General features: G+C 40.7%; 1 protein-coding gene and 1 long non-coding RNA gene across 3 annotated transcripts in view; one reads left to right on the top strand and one right to left on the bottom strand.

The window, feature by feature from the left end:
- LOC141990649 (uncharacterized) overlaps positions 1–23,340 on the top strand; it is a 77,262-nt gene that overhangs the window by 44,371 nt on the left and 9,551 nt on the right. The window contains exons 2-4 of one of the 2 annotated variants that reach the window (XR_012640227.1): positions 12,956–13,164; positions 15,321–15,436; positions 20,336–20,544. This is a non-coding gene — a long non-coding RNA (uncharacterized LOC141990649). The remainder of the gene's footprint in view (positions 1–12,955; positions 13,165–15,320; positions 15,437–20,335; positions 20,545–23,340) is intronic. The other variant, XR_012640228.1, reaches the window with a different exon arrangement.
- PHF2 (PHD finger protein 2) overlaps positions 4,202–23,340 on the bottom strand; it is a 140,357-nt gene continuing 121,218 nt past the window's right edge. Inside the window, exons 18-22 of the mRNA XM_074958101.1 lie at positions 17,979–18,253; positions 13,013–13,108; positions 11,816–11,925; positions 9,361–9,622; positions 4,202–5,542 (exon numbers count right to left, since the gene is read on the bottom strand). Of these exons, the coding sequence (XP_074814202.1) occupies positions 5,454–5,542; positions 9,361–9,622; positions 11,816–11,925; positions 13,013–13,108; positions 17,979–18,253 (832 nt within the window). The 3' untranslated portion in view covers positions 4,202–5,453. The remainder of the gene's footprint in view (positions 5,543–9,360; positions 9,623–11,815; positions 11,926–13,012; positions 13,109–17,978; positions 18,254–23,340) is intronic.

Raw genomic sequence — 23,340 nt, 5'->3', positions numbered from 1 at the left:
CTCTTACATTGGAATTAGTGCACTCAATGCCAGAGTTGTATAAGGACACTGGCACCACTGGTGCTGGAATACCTAGTTTGGGATATGTTCCCTCCCCCTGCCCCCTTTTATGTTCACCTGCCTGTTTTGGAAAAGGTTAAACCATGATAATATCATGTCAGGGTTTTGTACACTAAATCAAATGGGTCACTCTAAGTCAAGCGGTCCTTCTAATGAAGAAGTAGGGTGCCATCTAGTGGCTAGTTACAGTCCTTGGTTTAACAGAACACTGAACATGCATGCTTACAGCAGCTCTTGCTTTAAAACCACCTGTCCTTTGAACAAGGTCAGTTTTCTGAACTTGAACTATGGTGTTAGATGTGTGTGACATGGTAAATTTACATACACACATTTCATAACTTTGGAGTGGTCCCACAGCCATTTCCACTAGGCATAAGCTTGCACAATTTCATTTACACTTTGGAAGCGAGACTAAATAAACAGGTTTCAGAGTAGCAGCTGTGTTAGTCTGTATTCGCAAAAAGAACATGAGTACTTGTGGCACCTTAGAGCCTAACAAATTTATTTGAGCATAAGCTTTCGTGAGCTACAGCTCACTTCATCGGATGCATGCGTGAGCTGTAGCTCACGAAAGCTTATGCTCAAATAAATTTGTTAGTCTCTAAGGTGCCACACGTACTCTTGTTGTTTATTTAGTAAAAAGAAGTTATAAAACTTTAAATGGGGGCGGGGGGACTGGAGGGCTCAAAGGCCATGTTCTCCAATGATTTAATTCTTTGATGCAAATATTCTGCTTTATTACTAGCCTCAAACACTGAACACATCTGCGCAAAGCAATTGAGACACAGCTCATCAAAATCCACTGGGCATGAAAGTAGGGTTCAGATCCAACAGAGTAGGGAGGTGTGGGGGGGGCCCCTAGTCCCAGCTCTAAGAGGGATGTGCTCGAAAATCATACACCACCACTGAGGCTCAGTTTTCCTAGCTGTTAATTGGGACTAATGCTGCTGTCCTAGAAGTGCTGGTGTAACCCACACACCTCCTGGGTGTGGTGTTCTGTCCCAGCTAGTAGCCGCGAGACCACTTAGAGAGATTAATGAGTTTGCTCTACAGCATTAGCTAAGGGCCATATGGCTTTTAGCTCATGCATTTAGCTCCAGAGGTCCCAGGTTTGATCCTGCCCGCCCCCGACCGGGGTCTGTCGGTGTTACACTGTGACGCTTAATCAATGTGAGCAAAGTGCTTGAAGACTTTGGTGCAACACTTACTTAAGCAAGACCGCTCTTCCAATGTGCAAGTTAAAAGATATACTATGCTGACATCAAAACACATGGGCCCAACCTTCTCTCTGCTAAAGCGCCACTGAAGTCAATGGGATGAATTTATGTGTAGTTTACACCTCTGAATAGGAAGGTGACGAAGGCATTATGGCAAAACAAACTCACTAATACATCACCCCTCTCCCCCAATAAAAAGCTATTTTATGGCATTCAGTGGAATTGAGGTTTCTGACTCTGAAGAAGCAGGGGCTAGTTGTAGCCTTTAAAATGTTATATTAATTTCAAGGGCTGCCTCCAAATTATCCTACCACATATTAAAGTAAATGGGCAATGTGCTTCAACACGTGCTGATTTAGGGCCTGATTCATCAAGGTACATAAACACAGCTTGAGTGGTGCGCCTCACATGCTGCGTGTCAAACATGCTTTAGTACCTTGATGAATCAGGGACAAAAATTCAGGTCAAACTATTTCTGTATCTTTTTGCAGCACATTATGTAACGTGCGTGATGCCACCCTTCCCTTCTGAACCGCCTTCTCTTCTGTTTCCAGCCACTGGTGTGCTGTATTTTTTAACCCAGTGCTAGCTGCACCTGTCACTGATGAAAAGGGAGGGCCCTTTGCTCCTTTATTAGTTTTTTAGGCATGGAGTCTTAGAAAGTGCTCTTGGCCCATATGTGAAAATCCTGTATAAATTATGCAGAGTTTTCTTTACTGTGTTAATTGTAAAGTAGGTTAGTAGTTTAACCTTTTGAGAGGTGCCACATTTTGGATTTGTCAAGGTGCAGGGTTTTTTGTTTTGCCTCCATGCTGTTAAAAAAATGAACTGTAATGGAGAAGCTGCACCAAACTCAATCCCATCACTGACACCTCCAGCAGATGGGGCCCGTAACACTGCAAAAACAATGAATTCAATTATGGAAATGCTAATCTTTCTGTTCCATTGTATCAGTAACATTTAGGAATTATGTTGTGGCTGTGATTATATCTAAGGTATTGCTAGAGGGAGCTGCTAACGGAAGTGAGAGAGGCTTAAAGGCAATGCAGAATGGGGAATTTTCTTAATCCAAGATTCCCACTCTCCTCCATGCCACTGTAAACCATCCTCTATCCCCTGGTCTGTACACCTGATGCAACCAGCTCTTCTCCCACTCTTGCTTCCTAACCCAGTCCACAAGACCAGGACATAGCAGCTTGTGCGAGGTAGGGAAGGCAAGGGGGGAGGTTACACAGCTAGGGACAGGATATGATACTGAGCTCGGTGACAGATTCCAATTACTACTTCAGAAAAGACTGGCTAGAAAACGGCATGAGTTGAAGCTGGGAGATGGGTTGTTAGATCTGGTATAAACGTACTGGAAAAATAAGGCTGTCCTGCTTTGCTGTGTCACTGCTTTCAGCCTTGCCTCATCCTCCATGGAGTTATTTCTCTGCTGGAAGCAAATCTCGTGTATTTTGTGCTGGAGGTTAGAGCACCCAAGCTGTCTTCTTTTTAATGTTTCTATTTATTATTTTTTAACCTTGGCCTCTGGTTGTTTATACCAGTGTTGAACTGAAAATACATTTGGTATTTTTAGGATTCAAGCAGGGATGGGTAAACTGGTTCAGGAAAAATAAAAGCCCCTGATTTCCAAACTGTCAGCACTTCCTAGACTTGGCTGGGTACTGCGAGAGCCTAGTCCAAGGAGATTTTTCAACCCAATTTTGCAGATGTAGATCCCAATCCTGCAATAAGAACTCGCCGGTGAGTCTCCGTGTCGGCATGTAACCCCACTGACTTCAATCTAGCTCCAGCTAGACATGGGGGAGGAGGGGTAGCCATGTGGAGCAGTCTGCATGATGGAGGCCTTCTGTAGATAGCAGAATTCCCAACCTTATGAAATTCTTCATCACTACAGTACTCTGAACCTTCCTCAGACTATCTCCACCCCAGTCATGGCTGCCTTCTCTTCTCTCATGAGGAGCCACCATAGCTTAACAGAATGAAACAAAGAACCATATTCTGCTCTGTAGTATCTGTCCCATCCTATCTTATTGATTTCAGTAAGATGGCATGTGTATAGCATCGCATCATTGGGCCCCTAACAATTAATACATAATAAATTAACCAAACACGATTCTATACAAAACCTGAAATATTTTACTTTTTTTTAAACTTTGATCTAAGTTTACTCAGATTTCATGGACTTGATACAAGAGCATTTGATATGAATCAGTAAATAAAACACTGTAATAGATAGCCACAATAAACTTTGTTAGAAATGTACATGTTGCGAAAATAATAATAAAAAAACAGCATGATGTCTGGGTTATATTCTATAAATGCTCAACAAGAACAGTATACTAAGGAAGCTTAAAAACCCTGCTCTGCATAAATCTGGGGCCCTATTCAACTAACTTTCTCAGACTCCTAGCATTCAGAATCTATGTCCCACTGTAATAGTATAAAGGTTAGTTAATAAGGCCTCAGTTGTTTCCTGTAGCTGCTTTTTTTTTTTCCCCCCTCCCATGGACATCACATCCAGGTAATGTGTGTATATAAACAAAGCTCATAAGAAATGTACAAATATAAAAAGCTACAAACATTAATAAATTACATCATCACAAAACACAAACACTTCACAAGGTGCTAGTAAAATAACTGTATCCCCTCATAATACAAGAATTAAAACAAACAGCTGGTATTAAAGTTGAAGATTATTCTTCAAAATGTGTCTTAAATAGATTATTTTGTACTATTTGATTCTGTATAAGACATTTTATAAGGCTGCACAAAGTTTTACTTGTTTTCCAGGCAACGCCCAAATCCCAGTCCCCTCCTCCCCCCCCCCCCCCCAGAAAGTGAAACAAAAACAAAAAACCCCACCCAACCCTTTTAAAACCAAACTAAAATACAACTGATAATACTCAGCAATGACTTGTATAAATGTTAATGAAGTAGTCTATAGAAAGAAATGTCTAAAGATACTTTACTTTTATAAAAAAAGTTATTTAAAAAGCTATTTACAAGCTACATTCTATGAAAAATATGCCTTAGTAAACACATCTAAAAATTAAAATACGGGATTGCCTGAGAAACAAATTTAACCCCTCAAGTGTTTATATGCAGACAAGCAGTTTAATGTAAAATAATGCACTCTACACCAAACACTAAAAGAGTTAAAAGACAAAAAAGTATCCAGTCAAATTGTCAATAAGCTAAACTTTCCCACTATCTGACACCTGGATGCATGCAGCCCTCCTTCCCAAAGTAAGTGTATCTGATAAGAAGTGCTTTGATATAAACGTCAAAAACTGCATGTGAAGAAGCAGAGCTTGACCTCATGTACTGCAGTTAGTGACTGCAAGGTCTGCAACACATCTTTGTGTGCTTTGATTTCTACACTGACACAAGCTATTGTACCATCACGTGTGTCAGTTAGCTACAAAAACTGGCCCTCGGGCATAGAGCTAAAATTTCCAACCAGTTATGAACCAAGCAGTAAACCAGCTCCCACTGTGCATAACAAATGCTGCCTCGTGCACCCAGTGTTGTCCAACCAGCAGCTATCGGAGAGGCATGGAGTAGTGCTCAAGTGCAGTAATGGCTCCTCCAACACATCTAGATCATGATCAGGGTGAGATAATGAAGTTTCACATTATGCAGACTACCTTCTGCATTCGCTATAGCATGGGGAAATGTCTCCAGCAATCAAATTTAAGGTCCCCCACCTTTTAATATTGTTTGTTAGACCAATGCAGAATTTTTAAATTTAATCTCCTGCTCTTTGACCAGATACCTCTTTAAAGATAGTACTTTTTTTTTCCTTAAGTGAAATGTAACTGAAATGGATGTTCACTCTGTTAAAACAACTGGTTTCCACTTATGAACAAGTTAAAGGGATACTTTCCTAAAATTGGAATGATCCTCAATTTCTTGGATTCTCATTAACTTTTTGCGAACTAGTCACTCTCAGCAATTTGAGAAAGGACATCTATATTAAAAAATATTTATAGCAGTATTCTGTACACTTTAACTGCTGAAAGTTAAAAACAATTATTAAAGTGGTGGCAAAAAGTTAACTGGTATTGTCCCTAAGATGATGCACAATACTACTGAAGTCCTTCAAGAGCTGAAGAGTTAGTGTTGGCTCAGGAATTACTGAGCTTTGATCAAGTCCCAGTTTTCAAAATATTAAAGGAGAAGTTTCCCATTCCGATGGATTTTCAAAATCTTCCCAAGCCTCTGTTTTGCGGTAGCCATGCCCTTTTTTGTACGTTTTCCTGAAAATTGAAAAAAAAAAAAATGGACATGTTAAGTAACAGCAGCCACAGCTATGTAGAAACAGCAAAGCAGGCTCACTGGGTACAAAAACAGAAGCACTAACTTCAGAGGTGGTGCAATCACACTGATGTCTGATTTCCACCTGAAGTCACTATATTTTGGATATGTATACTACAAATTCTCAAGTTAACATGCTGTGTGTGTGTGTGCGCGTGACCCATCGATCAGAATGCTCTGAAGAAAACCAAGCATTGCCATACATTGCAATCTGTGCTGCGTATCCCAACCTACACTATATTGTCTTACTATGGATTTTAACCAAGTTTCATTAAGAATGAAACCGAGATAGCACAGAAATCCTGAAAGTACCATTCCCTGTTTAACTGTGTTCGTGAACCAAAGTACTCAAGAGATGCATTTGAAAGCATGCATGTATTTATTCTATAGGGGGCTCTCTTCAAGTGTCTAAAACTCAGTGCCAGATAGTAAGATTAGTGCAAACTCACTCGTCAGGTTTAAATGAATTTAAGATGGTTCCCAAGCACTGTGTTCAATCCTTGTGTGGTGGAATGGAGGCATTCACAAGAAAGAAGCTTTTAAAAAAATCAATCATCTAGATTAGACAGTTTAACTGTTCAAAAGCTGCAAAGGTTGTAATTGTCTCTCTTGCTGCATTAGTTTAAAGAAAAAAAACTGTGCAGTTTCAAAGACTGAGGTTCATTTTAATTGTATTTATTCTTTAAAAATATATTCTGTTTTACAAGGCTTTGATTAAATTCTATAATAGCTAGCAGCATTGGTATAACTTGTTCCCTTTTCATCTGTGACCATATTGTGACATTCATCATCTTCACTCTGACACATCTAGGAAATATAGCAACTTCGTCCATGATTTTATACAGGGCCCACCACACTGTCATGTACTTGTTTTTTGCTTGCACTTCTGTGTAACCTACTTCCCTATAGGCTCTCATATAAGTGACACAAAAATGGATTTTTTAATCCATGTACAATCAGACAAGAATGCACTAATGCAGGTACTATGTCCAGGTCATCCACTCTTGCCTTGGTAGTGTGATTCTGAACTAGCAAAATGGCAGGCAGGCTTATGCTGAGCCTAGCTTCTGATCTTACTCTTACTCAAGTGAATGAGATTCAGCTGTGCAAAGACTGCAGTATCAGGCTCAACCATCTCCATGTATTTCCACACTTTAATAATATCAATATAGTCGTGCCTTTCTTCTGGGCAGTTTTGGAACCAGAAATATATCATTTTCCACGTTGACAAATGGGGAAAGTGAGGAACAAATAAATTATGACTTGCTCAAATCCACAATGAGCAAGAAGTAGAGTTGAGGACAGATCAAGTCACGTCCCCTGACTCCCAGTCCAGCACGTGATCCACCAGACCATACTGCTGCCTTTCATAAATGTACATAAGCATAATATTAGCTCACCCCGTTGTTCTATTTCAGCAGTGAAACTACTGCAATTTGGTCACCTTTGTGTTCACCCAGCTGGGAGAGAAAGCAGTTGGTGGGTACAAATGTATCCTTGACACAGTGCTCTCCTACGTCATCATCCTATACTGTTTCACAACAGCTCTGACAGAGTGTGAACAAATCTGCATTCTGAACACTTAAAATGCTATCGAAGTAAACAACACCGAGAAGTCAGGTTATGGAAATCATGTGTTAAAAGTTACAGTTAAAACCTATTCATGTATAAAGTTGCAGGTGCTGTTTTTTATGCCCCCAGTATTTTTTTCTCTAGACACGTCTTCTGCTGCCTCAAGAAACCACAGTGAAAATGTAACCAAGATCTTAGTTGCATGTCTAGCCAAGAACTGTATACTTTCTGGTCAGAAAAGTACATTAGTAAACGCACTTACCTTTACTTTTCATAATGTGTGTGTCATCTGGATCAGGCCCTTGATGTGCATGCGCACACACACAGATATATGCAAACTATGCTCTCTTATTTTTGTTTATATAACATACATACACACTCAAATAAGGGAGCATCGCTGTGGCTGTTTGCACATAGTTATACACATTTCTCCATGAAGGGCCTGACTCAAGCCCATTAAAATAAATGGGGGTCTTTCCATTGATTTCAGTGGCTTTGGATGAGGCCTCAAGGTAGGCAGTGACCCTGCGTGTACTGTTTTTACTGAGTTTAACTGAAGGTGAAAAGCCTCTTTGTGGTTTAAAAGAAAGGGGGAGGGGAAATCATGCTGCTGTTTTAAAAATATTTTCTCTCCCCAGCACTGGACTGGATTGAGCTCTCTCTGACATCTCCAGCAAGCAGCGATGGCCCAACACTGCTGCCTCCTTTTCACTGCCCTTAAATCCCATTAAATTCAGCCTTCTAGGCCCTGTTTTACCAACCACCACATGGCTATCTTACAAAGGCATCCTAAAGCCTCCTTCTATTAAACAGGCACCCAGGGATGTCAGAAAGAGCTGTTCATTCACTTTCCTTCCGCAGAGAGGTAAAGAATTTGCTTATTTGGCAGACTGATCGATCACTCAGTCAGGGAGTAACGGTCACAAGTCCTTGTCTGACCCCCGGGCTCTGCATCCGAGCACAAAGCTTGAACAGGCTTGGACACCTTGCCTGCGTTATTTCTGATTTCACTATATAACCCGGTTCATTTCAACAGATTAACATATGGCAGAATGTGAACACGTTAAGAGGTAAATTGAATGAAACGTTTCATTTTGCTGCTGTTTGTGCCAACGGCCACAAGCATTAAAAAAATTCCTGTGTGTCTTTCTAACTTTTAGTTGGCTTTGTTTTCTGGATCCAGAGTTTGCAATAAATAACATCTTGTTAAGAAAATGTTACTGACAGCACATTTAGTGATACAGATGTTTTCAAGTTAAGCACATAGTATACAGTACTATGTGAAATCTCATGCTATCTCCACTGTATTCATACAGTTATAAAACCATGGGAAATATAGTCACTTAACTTATCATAAATTGCATCATTGCTCAACTTTGACCGATCTCTCTCTCTCTCTCACACACACTCCCCTCCACCTTTTTCTTGACTTAGGACTTTCATGTGGGCTCAGAGAGGGATAGCGGAAGACAGGAGGGGAAACATTTGACTCAAACAAGATTCCAGCTATTCCTCAGTGTAAAAATAAAATTCCAATTACAGAGAGTAAACAAAAATATTGAAAAACAAGTTGATATGCGTGGGGTTTTTAATGGTGTTGTTTCCTTAAGCACAATAATTCCTAAAAGTAGTTTAAATATTTGCACTGTTGAAATTCAAGAAGCATTCCAATGTAAGAAAGGTGACTTAAAATATTCTGTGCACGCACACACACAGAATAGGTGCATTGGGATTTTATCTGTACTAAGATTTACAGTTGAAATCCTGACCCCACTGAGTCAATGGCAGAAGAAATATATAGAAGAAAGTGGAAAAACACGGAGTTTCTGAAGAAGCGAAGGGGAAAAGGTGACAGGCTCTGTTGTGAATAGTTTTTTAGATACTGGAGGAGCTGGACTGTCATATAGAGATGAATTGCTTTAAAAAAAGGAAGATGACCTATTGAGTTCGCTTTGGCAAGTATTAGGGATTGTTTCCTCCATAAGACACCCACACACAGTGGAACACATAGGCCAACAATGCTAACCCAACTCAGTGCTCATAGCCAGATCCCCAACTGGTGTAAATAAGCCTAGCTCCACTGAAAGAGTACAAGGACACAATGGAGAAGGGATGCAGGACTACACTGTAGGGAACGAGCTTGCCATGTCATGGAGATGGACATTTCCTCTGTGAATATTTACAGTACCTTTGGCAGCTGCATTATTCTGTGATGATGATGAGGGTCTCCTCTGGGTGAGGAAAACTCCAGGTGCCATAGGTTGAGAGCCTCTGTTTACTTGGGCGACCCCAAACGTGCTTGCCCCCGCAGTGTATTCATGATCTGCTAGGCTGCTGGCATGGGACTCCAATTTGGGTTCAGGAGAGCTGCCTTCCTGAGATAGTTTATTTGTGTTGTTGGGGGACAACTTCTTTTTGGTATTCTTCTTCTTCTTGCCTTTTTGTTCCTCCTTTCAATAAAGCATAGAATCCCCATTCAGCTACTGTGACAACCAGTGGCATTTGTTAACATTGTTACACTGCGTATCACGTCAAGAATGGGAATATTGTCAGAACTGGATAAAGACACAGAGCGAACAGGGTTGCTAGAAACTCAAAGTGAGAACTGATCACAACAGCATTGTTTCCTCGTCTGTTAGTTGCATCCACCTGCTGTATCTTGTCGTAAACTGTGAGCTCTTAGGGGCAGGGACTGTCATTGCATTGTGTTTGTACAGCACCTAGCACAATGGGACTTTGATACATGTCTCAGGCCCCTAGGTGCTTTAGTAATACAAATAATAATGATACAAGATAAAGGGGCCTTAGTGTAATTGAAAATCAGGCCCATTATATTTATGTCACTCTGGTAGTATAACAAGGCGTTAGAGTGGGCAAAATTGGCCCCCTGAGGACTCTCCTAGTGCAGGTGGTCTGGCACCCAGCCAGTAGAGAGCTGGTGTAAAGGTATAAACTGGCTCTTCCTCAGCTCTCTGTGTGGGCTGCCTGTCAGGGTAGTGGTCTGGGTGCACTGCTCTATGGCTATTCTGTTTCCCAAGGTACACAGAGGCCTGGTCTACACTAGTGGGAGATCGATCTAAGTTACGCAACTTCAGCTACGTGAATAACATAGCTGAAGTCGACGTACTTAGATCTACTTACTGTGGTAAGTTGATGGCTGACGCTCCCTCGTTGACTCCCGCCTACGCTTCTCATTCCGGTGGAGTACCGGAGTCGACGGGAGAGCGCTCGGCGGTCGATTTATCACATCTAGACTAGATGCGATAAATTGACCCCTGCTGGATCGATCGCTGCCCGTCGATCTAGTGCGTAATGTAGACATGCCCAATGGGCTTTGGAAGACAGAAGATAAATTGGAGTAGACCTGTGGTTGCTCTAACATACACTGAGGGCTGGGCAGGTCCCTGTGCAGCCCCAGTATATGGGAGCACAAAGATGGCTTAAAGCCACCTTTCCCTCGTCCATTCCTGATCCAAATATAGGAACAGAGTAATTGAGAATCAGACTCAATATTTTTCATCTCATGGGGAAAAATTAACACCTGTGCAGAAGTTAGCTGGGAGTAATGTCAATGTAGAGCGCAACCCTATGTACATAGGCCTGTAATGGCTTTCTGTATCGTGGTGAATTTCACTCACAATGAAGGAACAATTTAAACTCCATACGGACGATAGGCTGATATTGGAAAAAGCTTTAGTAACCTGTTAAAAATGGGATTACTAAACTGGAAAAAGTAGCTGAGTTCTAGGCTGTGTGTTGACACAGCTGTCTAGTGTCTTTTGGTACTTTAAAAAGGATTTAAAGATTATTGTGTTGAGGCAATGTAGTTTTGAACATGGGGGTACTGCATTTGGCCCTACTTCCTATGAGGATTTTCTGTAAGCATCCTTCAGTTCAGCATGTTTGTATACAAACATCCATTTCCATAACTGAATGTAAGTTTACAGGATAAGAAAAAGCTTTATCGCAACTTTCAGAATTTAACATAAAAAAGAAATTAAGTTAAAAAAGATGATGAAAATCTGGCATAATTCTCAATTTTGAATTACTTAGAGTAACATTTTCAAAAACACTTACAAGACATAGGTGTCCGAGTCCCATTTTTGAAAGGGACTTAGGTGCCTAACCTGCTCAGGAACTTTTGAAAATACCACTAGGTGCCTATGAGCATCTTTAAGGGCCTAAATACCTTTGAAAATCTGGCACCAAATACCTAAGGTAATTTTGAAAATAGGACTTAGACTCCTAAATCACATAAGCACACTTGTAAATTTACTCTAATCTTATTAAAGTAAAAGGTGCTTACACTGAAGCTTTCCCCCAAATACTTCTTTGTTTACCTGATCTACCCAACTGATAATTTTGTCAGTGTGCTTAAAGCACCTAATTGAACTAGAAACCTCTAATCTGCAGTGTCGCTGGAAATCTGAAAGTGTAATTTAGGACCTGATCCTGTTTCTATTGAGGCCACTGGGATTTTTGTCACTGAGTACAGAATTGGACGTGTACAGTAATTAAACATGAGCTGTTACAACAACATAGTTAATATTCAACAAGCAACAGGAGAAGATGGGGAAGTGCTATGGCTCCATTTGAAAATAAACGTATTTTCTAAGGAAAAGCTACCTAGTATGCAAACTCACCTGCTGGGATAATTTGGCCGCTGCTGCTGCCAGTCCAGTTTCAATGGAGGCAACTCTTGTACCCTCTCGGACAGGTCTGTTTTGTCGAGGTACTGAGGGGCCAACTCTTGCTAAATGTAAGAACAAAATGAAAATACCGTATAACAGCTACTCTGTGTAGGGGGAGCACTGCATTCCTACAGAATGAAGGGCAAGGGGGGTGACAAGGGCAAGACAGAGCTTATTTTTAAATGGCCATTCTACTTCAGTGGGGCGAACGTCTATAAGTGCCAAGCGTTAGTAAGGCCGTTGAGTGGCAGATGTGGAAACAGAGCTCAGGACTCCACTTAAACTATGTAGCTTTTGGAAGGAAACCCATATTCTCCTCCAGATTTTCCAAAACTGACCACATTTAATGAAAAATCAAACATTCATGGAATGTGAATTTACCCCAAATGAACAGGCAAAATGCTTCACAGGGATTTTCACAATCTCTTCCCACCCCACTTGGCCAAGGGAGAATTCTTCCAGGGCAGGTGCTGTACAAGGCTCCCATAAGCAACCCTAACCATGTCCATCCTAGCCCCACTAGTGCAGCCGGTAGCACTGAACCCTATAGACATTCTGGGCTGCTCAACAGACAGCCCGGGTCAGGCTGCTGGAAATTAGAACATTAGAAATTAGAGCTCTCGAATATACACCAGGAGCTGCATTGGCCCCCAGTTGGCCCACAATCTGGGCACTGTAAAAGGTGGCACTTCCTGTAAGGCACAGCACGGAAACTGTCCCTGCCAGTTATTCAGTTTTACTGAGCTTTTGATGAAAACAGTGGGAATATTTTATATTCTCTATTTTCTTTTTTAATGCTTTTTATATATAAGGTGTGGGCTGCCTCAAAACTGCTAGATTTCTCCACTACATCATCATAATGCTAGTAATACATCATCCCCTTCACTGGCAGGATGTGAAAGATACCTACAGGAGATTACTTTTTATTTTTAAAAGGTAGCTGAAGAGAAACGTTGTCCAGAATGTGTTAGATTCAATTTAGTGTTCACTACAGTGGAACTATTTTAAGAAAAAAAATAGCCTCTCAACTGAGAGATCTAGACGAGCACAATATTTATGATAAAAATAATAAATCCCATTGTTCTTTTCTAGGTTTTCAATTTGAAATATCCTCCCTAAATCTGAACATCCAAGACATCATGGACTTACCTGTCGGGCTGTAGGGAGCATCATCAGAACTTTTTCTTTTCTTTGATCGTGATTTGAATACTGGATTATCTTCATCGGATTCCAAAGATGGGTAAACTAAACCAGGAATAAAAAATAGCTTTTATTGCAGCAGTATTAAACAGGAGTTTGAGGTAAGTATGAATCACCCATCAGTGAAAAACTGGACTAGCACAGTGGTGAATCAGGCCTAGAGTATCTATGTAATACACTGCGGCCAAGGGTAGCACGCAGAGTGAAATGTCCGAAAGGCACTGGTGCCCTGGGGATAGGGCATTAGACTAGGAATCAGGGGAGATGGGCTCCGTTCCCAGCAATGCCACTGACTTGCTGTGTGACCATGGGCAAGTCACTTCACCTCACTGTGCCTCTGTTTTCTCTCCCCCCCCATACCTGTCTTGTCTGTTTAGATTGCAATCTCTTAGGGGCAAAGACTGGCTCTTACTCTGTGTTTATACACTACCTATCACCATGGAGTCCCTAATCTCGGTTGGAGGCCTCTAGGTGCTATTGTAATGAAAATAATAATACAGTTTTTTGTTCACAGCGCGTGATGTTATTCTTGGCTTGGAAAAGCCAGTCCTCCCCTCACATACAGCTGGGCCTATTTGGAATACCTGTCACTATCAGGTGCATGGGGGGGATGTTACTCCCTGATCAGATAGGTCAGCAAATAGGTTATCTCCATGGACATTTGGTGACCCTCACATGGTGTGAAACAGAATTTCCTACACGTCTAAAACACAGGCAGAGTGTGGTACCCTTAGGAGAAGAAGGTGTTTAACAAGCTAAATATGAGTAATGCTGTTGCAAAAAAAGCAAACATATTCTAGGCTGTATTAGCAGGAGTACTGTAAGCAAGACATGAGAAATAATTCTTCCGCTCTACTCCACGCTGATTAGGCCTCAACTGGAGTATTGTATCCAGTTCTGGGCGTCACATTTCAGGAAAGATGTGGACAAACTGGAGAAAGTCCAGAGAAGAGCAACAAAAACGATTAAAGGCCAAGAAAATATGACCTATGAGGGAAGATTGAAAAAACTGGGTTTGTTTAGTCTGGAGAAGAGAAGACTGAGAGGGGACATGATAACAGTTTTCAAATACATAAAAGGTTGTTACAAGGAGGAGGGAGAAAAATTGTTCTTCTGTACCTGTGAGGATAGGACAAGAAGCAATGGGTTTAAACTGCAGCAAGGGCGGTTTAGGTTGGACATTAGGAAAAACTTCCTAACTGTCAGAGTGGTTAAGCACTGGCATCTCCATCATTGGGGATTTTTAAGAGCAGGTTGGACAAACACTTGTCAGGGATGGTCTAGATAATACTTAGTCCTGCCTTGAGTGCAGGGGACTGGACTAGATGACCCCTTGAGGTCCCTTCCAGTTCTATGATTCTAATATCAGGATAAAAGTGAGGCCATTGGATACCCCCACAAGAGGCGGCTGTTTGCCAGTTTGCTGAATAGCACTATTTTGACTACATTGGTTGGGTGAGAGGTATGTGATTAATGCCACTTCTTAGACCTTTCTCGGAGTAAACAGAGTGCTGGACTCTGCCTTACATGGGCTCAGTGCTAATGTTCGTCTGCAGGAAAAACTCCTTCTGATTTTAATGGGCCTTGTGTGGTGCATGTGGAATTTGGTCCAGTTAAGCCACAGACAGAGGCTCTTGGCCAAAACACAAAGCTATTCTCAGATTATTAGTCATTAAAATTATTACTCCATAAAACCCACACTGTACTGAATAAAATGTTGCTCTGTTAAACAACACTGAGATGGCACTGACACAGCTCGCTCCCTCAAGACCTCTTTCCCTCTCTCTGCTCATTGTAAACCACACGTCTTACTGAGTGACTCAAAATAAAGGGTCAAATTGTCCCCACTTGTGGAAAAACAAATTTAGGAAACAGAAGACACAGTGAGTTTTCACTCACGAGGCTCCTGTCAGAGGGAAGAGGGTTGTCCATCCATTAATGAGAAGGGAGTTCATCACCCCTGTGCTCATTAGTGTCCTAGGTTCAGGGTAGATCTCAGGACCCTGGCTATCAGTACTGGTTCTCATTGGTTCCTGCTCCCATCCAGTCCCAAGACAAACAGATCTATTCCCAGCTCCTTCCACCTTCTAGATCCATAGCTCCCCAACCTGGGAGCCCTAGCATGGAAAGGCTTGGGAGTCAGCGGAGGGAATGCTGTACGAGAACTTTTGCCTTCTTCTTTATGTTTGGGGGCTTTTCCTCCCCATTTGGGATTTGTTTGTTTTCAAAAGATTAAATCTGACTGATTCTTTGGCAGGGAGGGGAAAAAACAGGGCTGGATTAAAGCACAGGCTCACTGCAGGCCAATGCCGAGGACCCCTGCTCCTGGACTGATGTGATCACATCAGAATCTCAACTTTCATTTTAAAAAAGGTAAGTTCTAAGCCCCCATAATTGTGAAAACAGTTTGAAAACATGACCCACATGTAACCGATGCAGTGATGCTTGCCTGAGCCTGCAGGCAGCCTGAAACAATAGCTCTGAGAGGGGTGAACAGGTTATTAGCCATTCTGGAGAGTCCCAGCAACACAATGCAGCAAACAACTGCATATACTGGAGGGGAGGAGTGCAGCAGGCCTGGCCAACCTACCCATCCAAGCAGCTACTGGGGTAAGTCCTGAGGTGCCCCTCTCTGTCAACTCTGCCTTTCTAGGGGAGAGCACAAAGCCCTGCTGCTCCCAAGAAGGGGGAATTGCCATTCCTAAGGTACAGAAAGTGATCCCATGCTACCGCCCTTGTCGGTCTGAGAGGGGACAGGGAACCTCTCCCACTCCATGTGTGTGTGGAGATGGGGGCGGAGGTCAGACAGGGCCACAGGAGTTGGGGGCACGGTGACATGTGTTGTGGTATGCCTAAAGTCCCAGATTGTCTTCATTCCCCTCCCCGCCCCCCACAAAAAAATACTTCAGATTTGTTTTGTTTTGGTTTTTTTCCCCAGTCATTCATTAAATCATGCTTGAAGAGTCAGGTATATTGTTAAATATATGAAGAAAATCCTGGCTCATGTTTGCCTGAACCAGCTGTGTCAGCAAATATTAGGGTTCTGTGAGAGATTCAGAAACACTCAACATCTCTGCCTTTCACTTTCACTAAATTTCATTGGGTTTTGCTCACAAATAGATGCAGTTGTAGAGCCTTCAGAGGCAGCAGGATCTAGTGGGCAGAGAATGGGACTGGGAACCTGGGACTGCTGGCTTGCTTTGCCACTCATTCAGGGTGTGGCCTGGAGCAAGTTACTTAACCCTTCTGTGTTTCCATTTCCCCTTCAGTAAAAGGTGGATAATTATTGACCAACCCACATGAGGGGAAGGGCAAGAGAACTTATTAGGTGCTATCAACGTGCTAAATGTCATCAGCGTTACCTTGTATAACATCAAACCCTTCAAGTCGCTCTACAAATAGCTCAGTGGCAGTGAGATAAATGGACTGAGGGAGAGAGGGCAGGTGGTTTTATGAAAACCTTGAAAATGGTTTTCTCTGCAGCCACATGCCTCCTGAACTGTTCTCTCCATGAACAGTTACAGTTCTTTTGGGTGAATGGTAACAATATCATTTGAGTTTTATTCAATCCTCTATATATATATATATACACACACACTCAGACTCCTTGATAGAGGGGTTTTTTTTAAATGTGCATTTAATTTTGATTTCAGTGTTTGTCTGTTAAAGCAATGTATGGTTATAATGTTACTGCTTAATTTAGCCCCTGAACTGAAAATCTGCTGACCAGATGCAGTACAAATGGAGTCTTTATAAACTCAGACTGCTTACAACAAAGAAAACGCATCAAATAGTAGCATAAATATATAATTAGCAAGAAAATTGGGGTTTAAAATATCACCCTGTCTATTTTCCCATTGTCACATGTAGATCATGTCTATAAATTACACTTTCACAAAATTTGTCATGTAATTTATCCTGACTGATATGCCCACAAGGTGCTGTAACTGCAAACCAGCAACATGCACTTAACTTCTTTTAAACATGTACAATATTTTCAAAATGTCTTGTTTTCATAAAACTTCTGAGTATTTCAATTTGAACTTTAATATATGTGTATCTAATAGAGAGAGCAGATTTCAAGGATGTTTTTAAGGGTCACAGTCAGCAGCAGCAGCATTTTAAAGTAACATTTTTATTAGGTTGCTAAAGAGCTGCATACCCTTCTTGAGCCCTTCATGACTATGTGGTTTTATTTTTCTATGAGTGTTAGTATTTCTACCTGCTCTCTGTCACACACACCTATAGAGGCTGTTTTTTCATATTATTAAAAAACTCGCTTCCAGAATATAGTAAACTTAATGTAGTGGTCTCAAAAATCCCTCTTTTCCTTTCACTGCAGAGTTTAGCATTCTTGGCATTAAAACTTAAGATCATGACCTCATCGTATCTAATTCAGGGGTTCTTTACTGACAGCTTCTCTGATAGTCATTTCATTCTACCTCACTGACATATAAGTAGAACTTTATGCAGTGAACCCTGAAACTGTGATATTTTTAAATTAAATATATATGATGTAGGATTTGGCTAATAGTGGTTTCAACTCCGCTGCTGTGCTTGTTAAAATCTTTTCCCTATACTACATAAAAGTGTAACATGTTTGTTTGGGTTCAATTGTAATAAAATATCAGTTTAATCTATTTATCTAATCTCAACTGCCTAATGTGTTTGTTCTGATCTAATCTATCTCTTCACCCTTGTCTATCTAATCTAAACTCTCTCTTTAATCTTGCCTACTTGATACAGACTAATCTAGCAATATAGGCCCCCCAGCATGCAAACACTGAATAACTGTATGTACCAGAGCAGTCCCCTTGATTTCAATGGGACTAACTATAAGTGTCTAATTAAGCACATGCATAAATACTTTCAGAATTAGGGCCAGAGCCATAGAGATTAATTTTTTTTCTCTCACCGTAATCAGAATCTTTAAAACAGGCATCTAAGTGGTCCTGGTCATCATAGTCTTCAATGTCAATGCTGTTTTTTGTGCTCTTCTTCAGTAAGTGCTTGCCTGCATTTTTGTTGTTACTGCTCCCAGGTTTTTTTGAGTTTTGGGCTGAGATAGTGTTATTTTTAGCTTGGTTGGCACTCCATGAAGTCTGCAGGCAGGAGTCAGAAGACTGGAGATTTGCCATTGATAACATTCCTTGGATTGCTTCCTGTGTGCTGGGAGATGCAGGTGGCTGACTGAGGGAAAACATTAACAAAATAAAGAGCTTTAAGCTAATTACCAAATCAACAACATGAAACAAACAGTATTCACTGTAAATACAGCTCAATTTGATTTCTGGATTAATGGCCTCACCACTGTGTAGGTGTTTAGTATGGGAAATCAAGTTATACCAAGTATAAACCCATCAAGCATAGAAGGTTAGAAGGGCAAACAGAGATTTGAGATAAAAATCAGGAAATCTTCCAAAATTTAGTTACGTGAATACTTTATCACAAGACATATTCTGGGCAAGTGAGGAGAGTAACCAAGTGACTCTCCCCACAACAAAAAGCTGGTAACCCAAGGACAATATAATCAACAAAATTATGTCTCCAGTACCCATTTTAGAAGAGAATGATCATGAGTTACATATTAACCTGTGGATTGGATGGGCCAACCTCCAAGGTGGGTTGGCCAAGACTCAACAGTAAATGAGAGGCAACATTTAGTAGTCAAAAGAAATAAACAGGAGACTTCCTACAAAATCTTTCTTGGCTAGATCCTCAGCTGCTGAAAATCAGAGTAGGTCTACTGAAGTCAAAGGCCTTAGGCCCGTTTTACTATCTGAGGATATGGCACTCTGTTCTTATTCTGAACTGACTCACTGATGTCTTTCACTATGATTAATGGCCATCCCTGTGTCCACTCATGGAGGATAGGTCCATCAGTGACTATTAGCCAGGATAGGCAGGGATGGTGTCCCTAGCCTCTGTTTTCCAGAAGCTGGGAATGGGTGACAGGAGGTAGATCACTTGATGATTACCTGTTCTGTTCATTCCCTCTGGGGCACCTGGCATTGGCCACTGTCAGAAGACAGGATACTGGGCTACATGGACCTTTGGTCTGACCCAGAATGGCCGTTCTTATGTTCACAGTGTTTGCTTAGAGTTTTGCAAATTTGCCAAATGCATCACAAGTAAACTAATGGCATGTATTTTACTTCCTCTTCTATAAGTGGAGCAGAGTAGGGGGACAAAAAATTTAGGGTAAAATATTCAGAAGCGGCCTCAGTGACTTGAGAGCCCAAGTCCTATTTTCAAAAGTGACTTATGAGTCTATGCCCAGCGAAAGTCAATGGGATTCAGTGGGCTCCTAAATCACTGACATGCTTTTGAAAATTTCACCCTTCATCTCAAACAAGGTAACAAAAAGAATTTGCCCATCACTGCTGGGCAACCATCTTTCATTTTCATTCACTACCACCCCACCAAAGAAAGGAAACCTAAGCATCTTAATCTATCCAATTGAAGAATTGAGTTACAATAGCGTTCCAAGCATCTCCTACACAACTGTCACATGCAAGGCTCGACCACTGCTAGATCCTGAAGGTCACAAGTGCAGTATGACAGGGTTCAGGGGACCATGCAGCTGCAGCTCTATGAACACAGTGAAAATTCTGTAAGGCTTGGATCATATGTTCAGAGATGACATTTTGCACTAAAACATAACACATGGCTTCTCATTTGTGGTGTGTGTTTGTTAGACATTCTGGTTCTTTTTTAGGAGTAAAATTTGTTATTGGTGGTGGTTGAAATTGCTTTTTTAAAATTAGATAAAATATTGGTCCAATCTAAAAGCCCCACACTCCTGGAAATGAGTTCCTAGGCCTTGAGCCAGCAAGATAGTTAAGCATATTAACATGATTTCCATCACTGCAGAACTTGTACATTTCAGGTATTTGGGGTGTTTGGTTGGATAAAAATCTATTCTTGGATAACTGCACTGGCTTGGGTTTTTATAACATAATATTTGTAAACAGCCCTTCTCCCTGACCACCACCCTTAAGGGTGCTCAGGGTACTGTTCAAACTACACCGTGCAACGATACAGTTAGATACGGATCACGACAAAACACATCACCGTAAAATTACACAGGTAACACCCAATGTAAAGGGCTTTTTGTAGATTTCTACCATAAACGAGAAATTTAAATACATTTATTAAAAGATCAATGCTAACCCTTTTTGCTGCCGTTCACAAACAGTACTGACAAATCCAGCACAGGCTGGGACAGCCTAGGTGACCTTTTCCAGCTCCAATTTCTGTTATTCTCAATAGGCAAGAACAGGGATTCAGAATTGCTGCTTTCTGTAGACTACAATGGACTTCTTACTTCCCCCAATCCCAACATATGCTCCTGGAACGGAAGTCAGGATCTACTGAAAAGGAAGAGGAAGGAAGGCCTTCCTTGCGCTAGAGTACCGGCTGAAAGGACTGCTATATCAGGAGGTCAGAGCTGCTTGGAAGAGAGCTGAAGTGAGAAGAAGGTGGGATCTAAGTACTTCCAGACAGAGGGTAAAATGAGATGTTTCAGTTAGGGGGGAAAGTGATGGAATATTAACTCTGAGTGCTCACAGGACTAAGCAGCAAATTTCCTTGTCCTCTGACTCTGTTGGCCTAAAATCCCTTTCACTACACCTTTGCAAGTAAATTGCAGTCACACAAGGATCTATTCTCCATCCATATTGAATCCCTCATTAGCATCAAAGGGAGTTAGTTATACCCCTATATTTAGAGAGGACTAGATCCTCTCCTTCCCCAGAGAGGAACAGAAACTGCTTAAAGATGTAAAGACTATCTCAACTCCATAAATTGGAGGAATTTTATAGCAAGGTCAAAAGAAGCCCAACTTTTAGTGCTACTGTATGAGACGCCCTTTCACATCTTTTACTCTCTTCCTTGTGGCCCAATCAGAAGAACAGAACTTCAGGAAACAGAATAAGCTGCTAAACCATGTGTCTTACCCCAACAGAGACAAAGAATAGGATAAGTTGAGAGGAGGAAGAAAGATTCAAGAAAGTGGGAATATGACTAGAGTTATGCATTTATTACTGGTTTTGCATTACTACTGGTGTCTGATGGACAGAATAGCCAGGAACAGTTATGCATCAGTATATATAGACTGATGAATATAACCTGCAAAGGAATTTTAGAAAATGTAGACTTACACTAGCCCTGACAGATAATCATAGCTGTCAAAAATGCTATCAGGCTCAGAATGATGTTAAACAAGATGATTAATATTTCACCCGAAAAATTTAGCTTTTATAAAAGTTTTATTCCTGCAGTGGTAGGTTGATGTCAAAGGGTATGTAAAAATTCTAGAAAAGTGGTAAGCTAAAAAGGAAGTGTTCTACATAGCACATAGGTTTAATGAGGGAAGAAAAACAGGTTCACTAGAATGCAGAAGAAAATTAATCTCTTCAGACAGTACAAGAAAGCAATTTCTGAAAAGGCAGATTATGTGAACTCAATACTTACAATTCTTTAGAGCTCAGGAAAACAATAAAGTGCAAAAACCACTGACAAAATGAAGATGTGTGTGGTTTTTTTTAAATCACTATTCAATAGAAACCACTAATACCAAACATTTCCTGGGCAAATTAGCAACAACATGTCACATTCTCTTATTCAATGCTAACTTAATCCCCTTTAAAGTTTTTTAGGATTCCAGATATAGTAACATGAACACATTCAGCAAGTTTCTTGGAACTAGTCACAGTCATAAAGAATCCTAAAAATGAGTTAAGCCAGTTTTAACAGCTAGTGAATCAATGAAAAAGAACATCAAGACATTTATTTGGTGAAGTACACTTTAATCCTCCCATTATCATGTCAAACACCTTCGTTTTCTGTCTGATGCATTCATATTGTACACAAAATCTACAAAAAATTAACTTATTTTCTTCGCAGTTTGTCTCAAACACTAGACTCTCAAAACAGTGGAAACAGACCATCAAAAATGGGAGAATTAGAGAGGAATTGCCTAAAGCAACACAAGCTTTAACAAATAAATTGTGGAATCTGATCAAAACCAGCGGTTCTGAAAGTCAAACCACAAACTCAACATGTGTGTAAAAACCTCTTAAAGAGACAGACAGTTAAATATAAGGCAAAGTGTTTCTCATTAGGCCATGTTCTTGCAGATTTGCATTAAGTCATTTTGTTCTGCTTTCTAAGCCAGAAAATGTAGAAGAAACAGAAAGCAATTATTAACCTCTGGAAAGCCATATCCCCTTTCTATAACCTTAGAAATTATTTTTTTTAAATACCATTTATAAAAGTAAACTTTCTGTTAGTTAAAAACCATGAAGACACCCACCTTGAAAATGGGAACAGAGAACCTCACAGACAATAGTACAGGCCCCCACACTGGATGGAGCAACTAAAATATGCAGCAATGTGCAGAACTAGTTGCTGCTTTGTCACTGAGCATATCCTGTTCACTTTTTGTTTCATTTGCATTAAAGGAGAGGATTTGGGGAGGGTTAGAGAAAAGGATATTTTTGTGCAATTTACTGGATTAAATTCTGCCTTTTTGCACGTGGTTTTGCATTTTTGTAACTTCCTCTGCTGTATTTTTTTTCTTTCCCCCTTTAAAAGATACTTTACTAGTGCTTGGAAAGTTGTCACCCTTGAGAGCAGAGGGGGAATTAGCTTACTTCAATAATTGTTCACTGTGTAGTAAGCATCTGGTGATTTTCAGCTGCTTACATCTCAGCAACCGAAAGAGGTACTGCACTGAAAACTGTCAGCTCACACAGAATCTTGATCTGTAAAACATAGTAAAATTTAGTAAAACTTGGTTCAGCCATTGCACACTCCATATGCAAAGGAAACGTTCAAACGGACAAAAGAGTATCAATACAGCAGGTGTAACATCACAGCTCATTAAAACGATATAGATGGGGGAATTCTCACACCGAATAAGAGATTTTAAGTTCCAGTTAGCCCAACCTACTGTGGGCACAGCTGTGGCCCAGGGTCTGATCTAACTCCCACTGGATCAGTGGATCAAGACCAGCTTGACTAAGTAATGGTTTGTGGAGTGTCCAAGAAAAACTTTTCCACTTTAGCTGATTTGAGAGGAAGAAAAACCAAACCATAGAAAGATGGGAATTATTAACACATGGTAGGAAAACCAAACAGTACCGCAGTTGCATTGTGCAGCATTGTAGTATGTGTGTATATTCAGGAGTTTTTCTTATTAAAAAAAAAAGCATGTTTATATATATTTAATAAAAAATGAGTGATTATGAAATGAAATATAATAATTTCATTAG

The sequence above is a fragment of the Natator depressus genome, chromosome 7 (genome assembly GCF_965152275.1).
Source record: "Natator depressus isolate rNatDep1 chromosome 7, rNatDep2.hap1, whole genome shotgun sequence".
NCBI classification, from domain to species: domain Eukaryota; kingdom Metazoa; phylum Chordata; order Testudines; family Cheloniidae; genus Natator; species Natator depressus.
The sequence above is the reverse complement of the archived record's forward strand: the minus strand, read 5'-3'. Positions and strand labels throughout refer to the sequence as shown.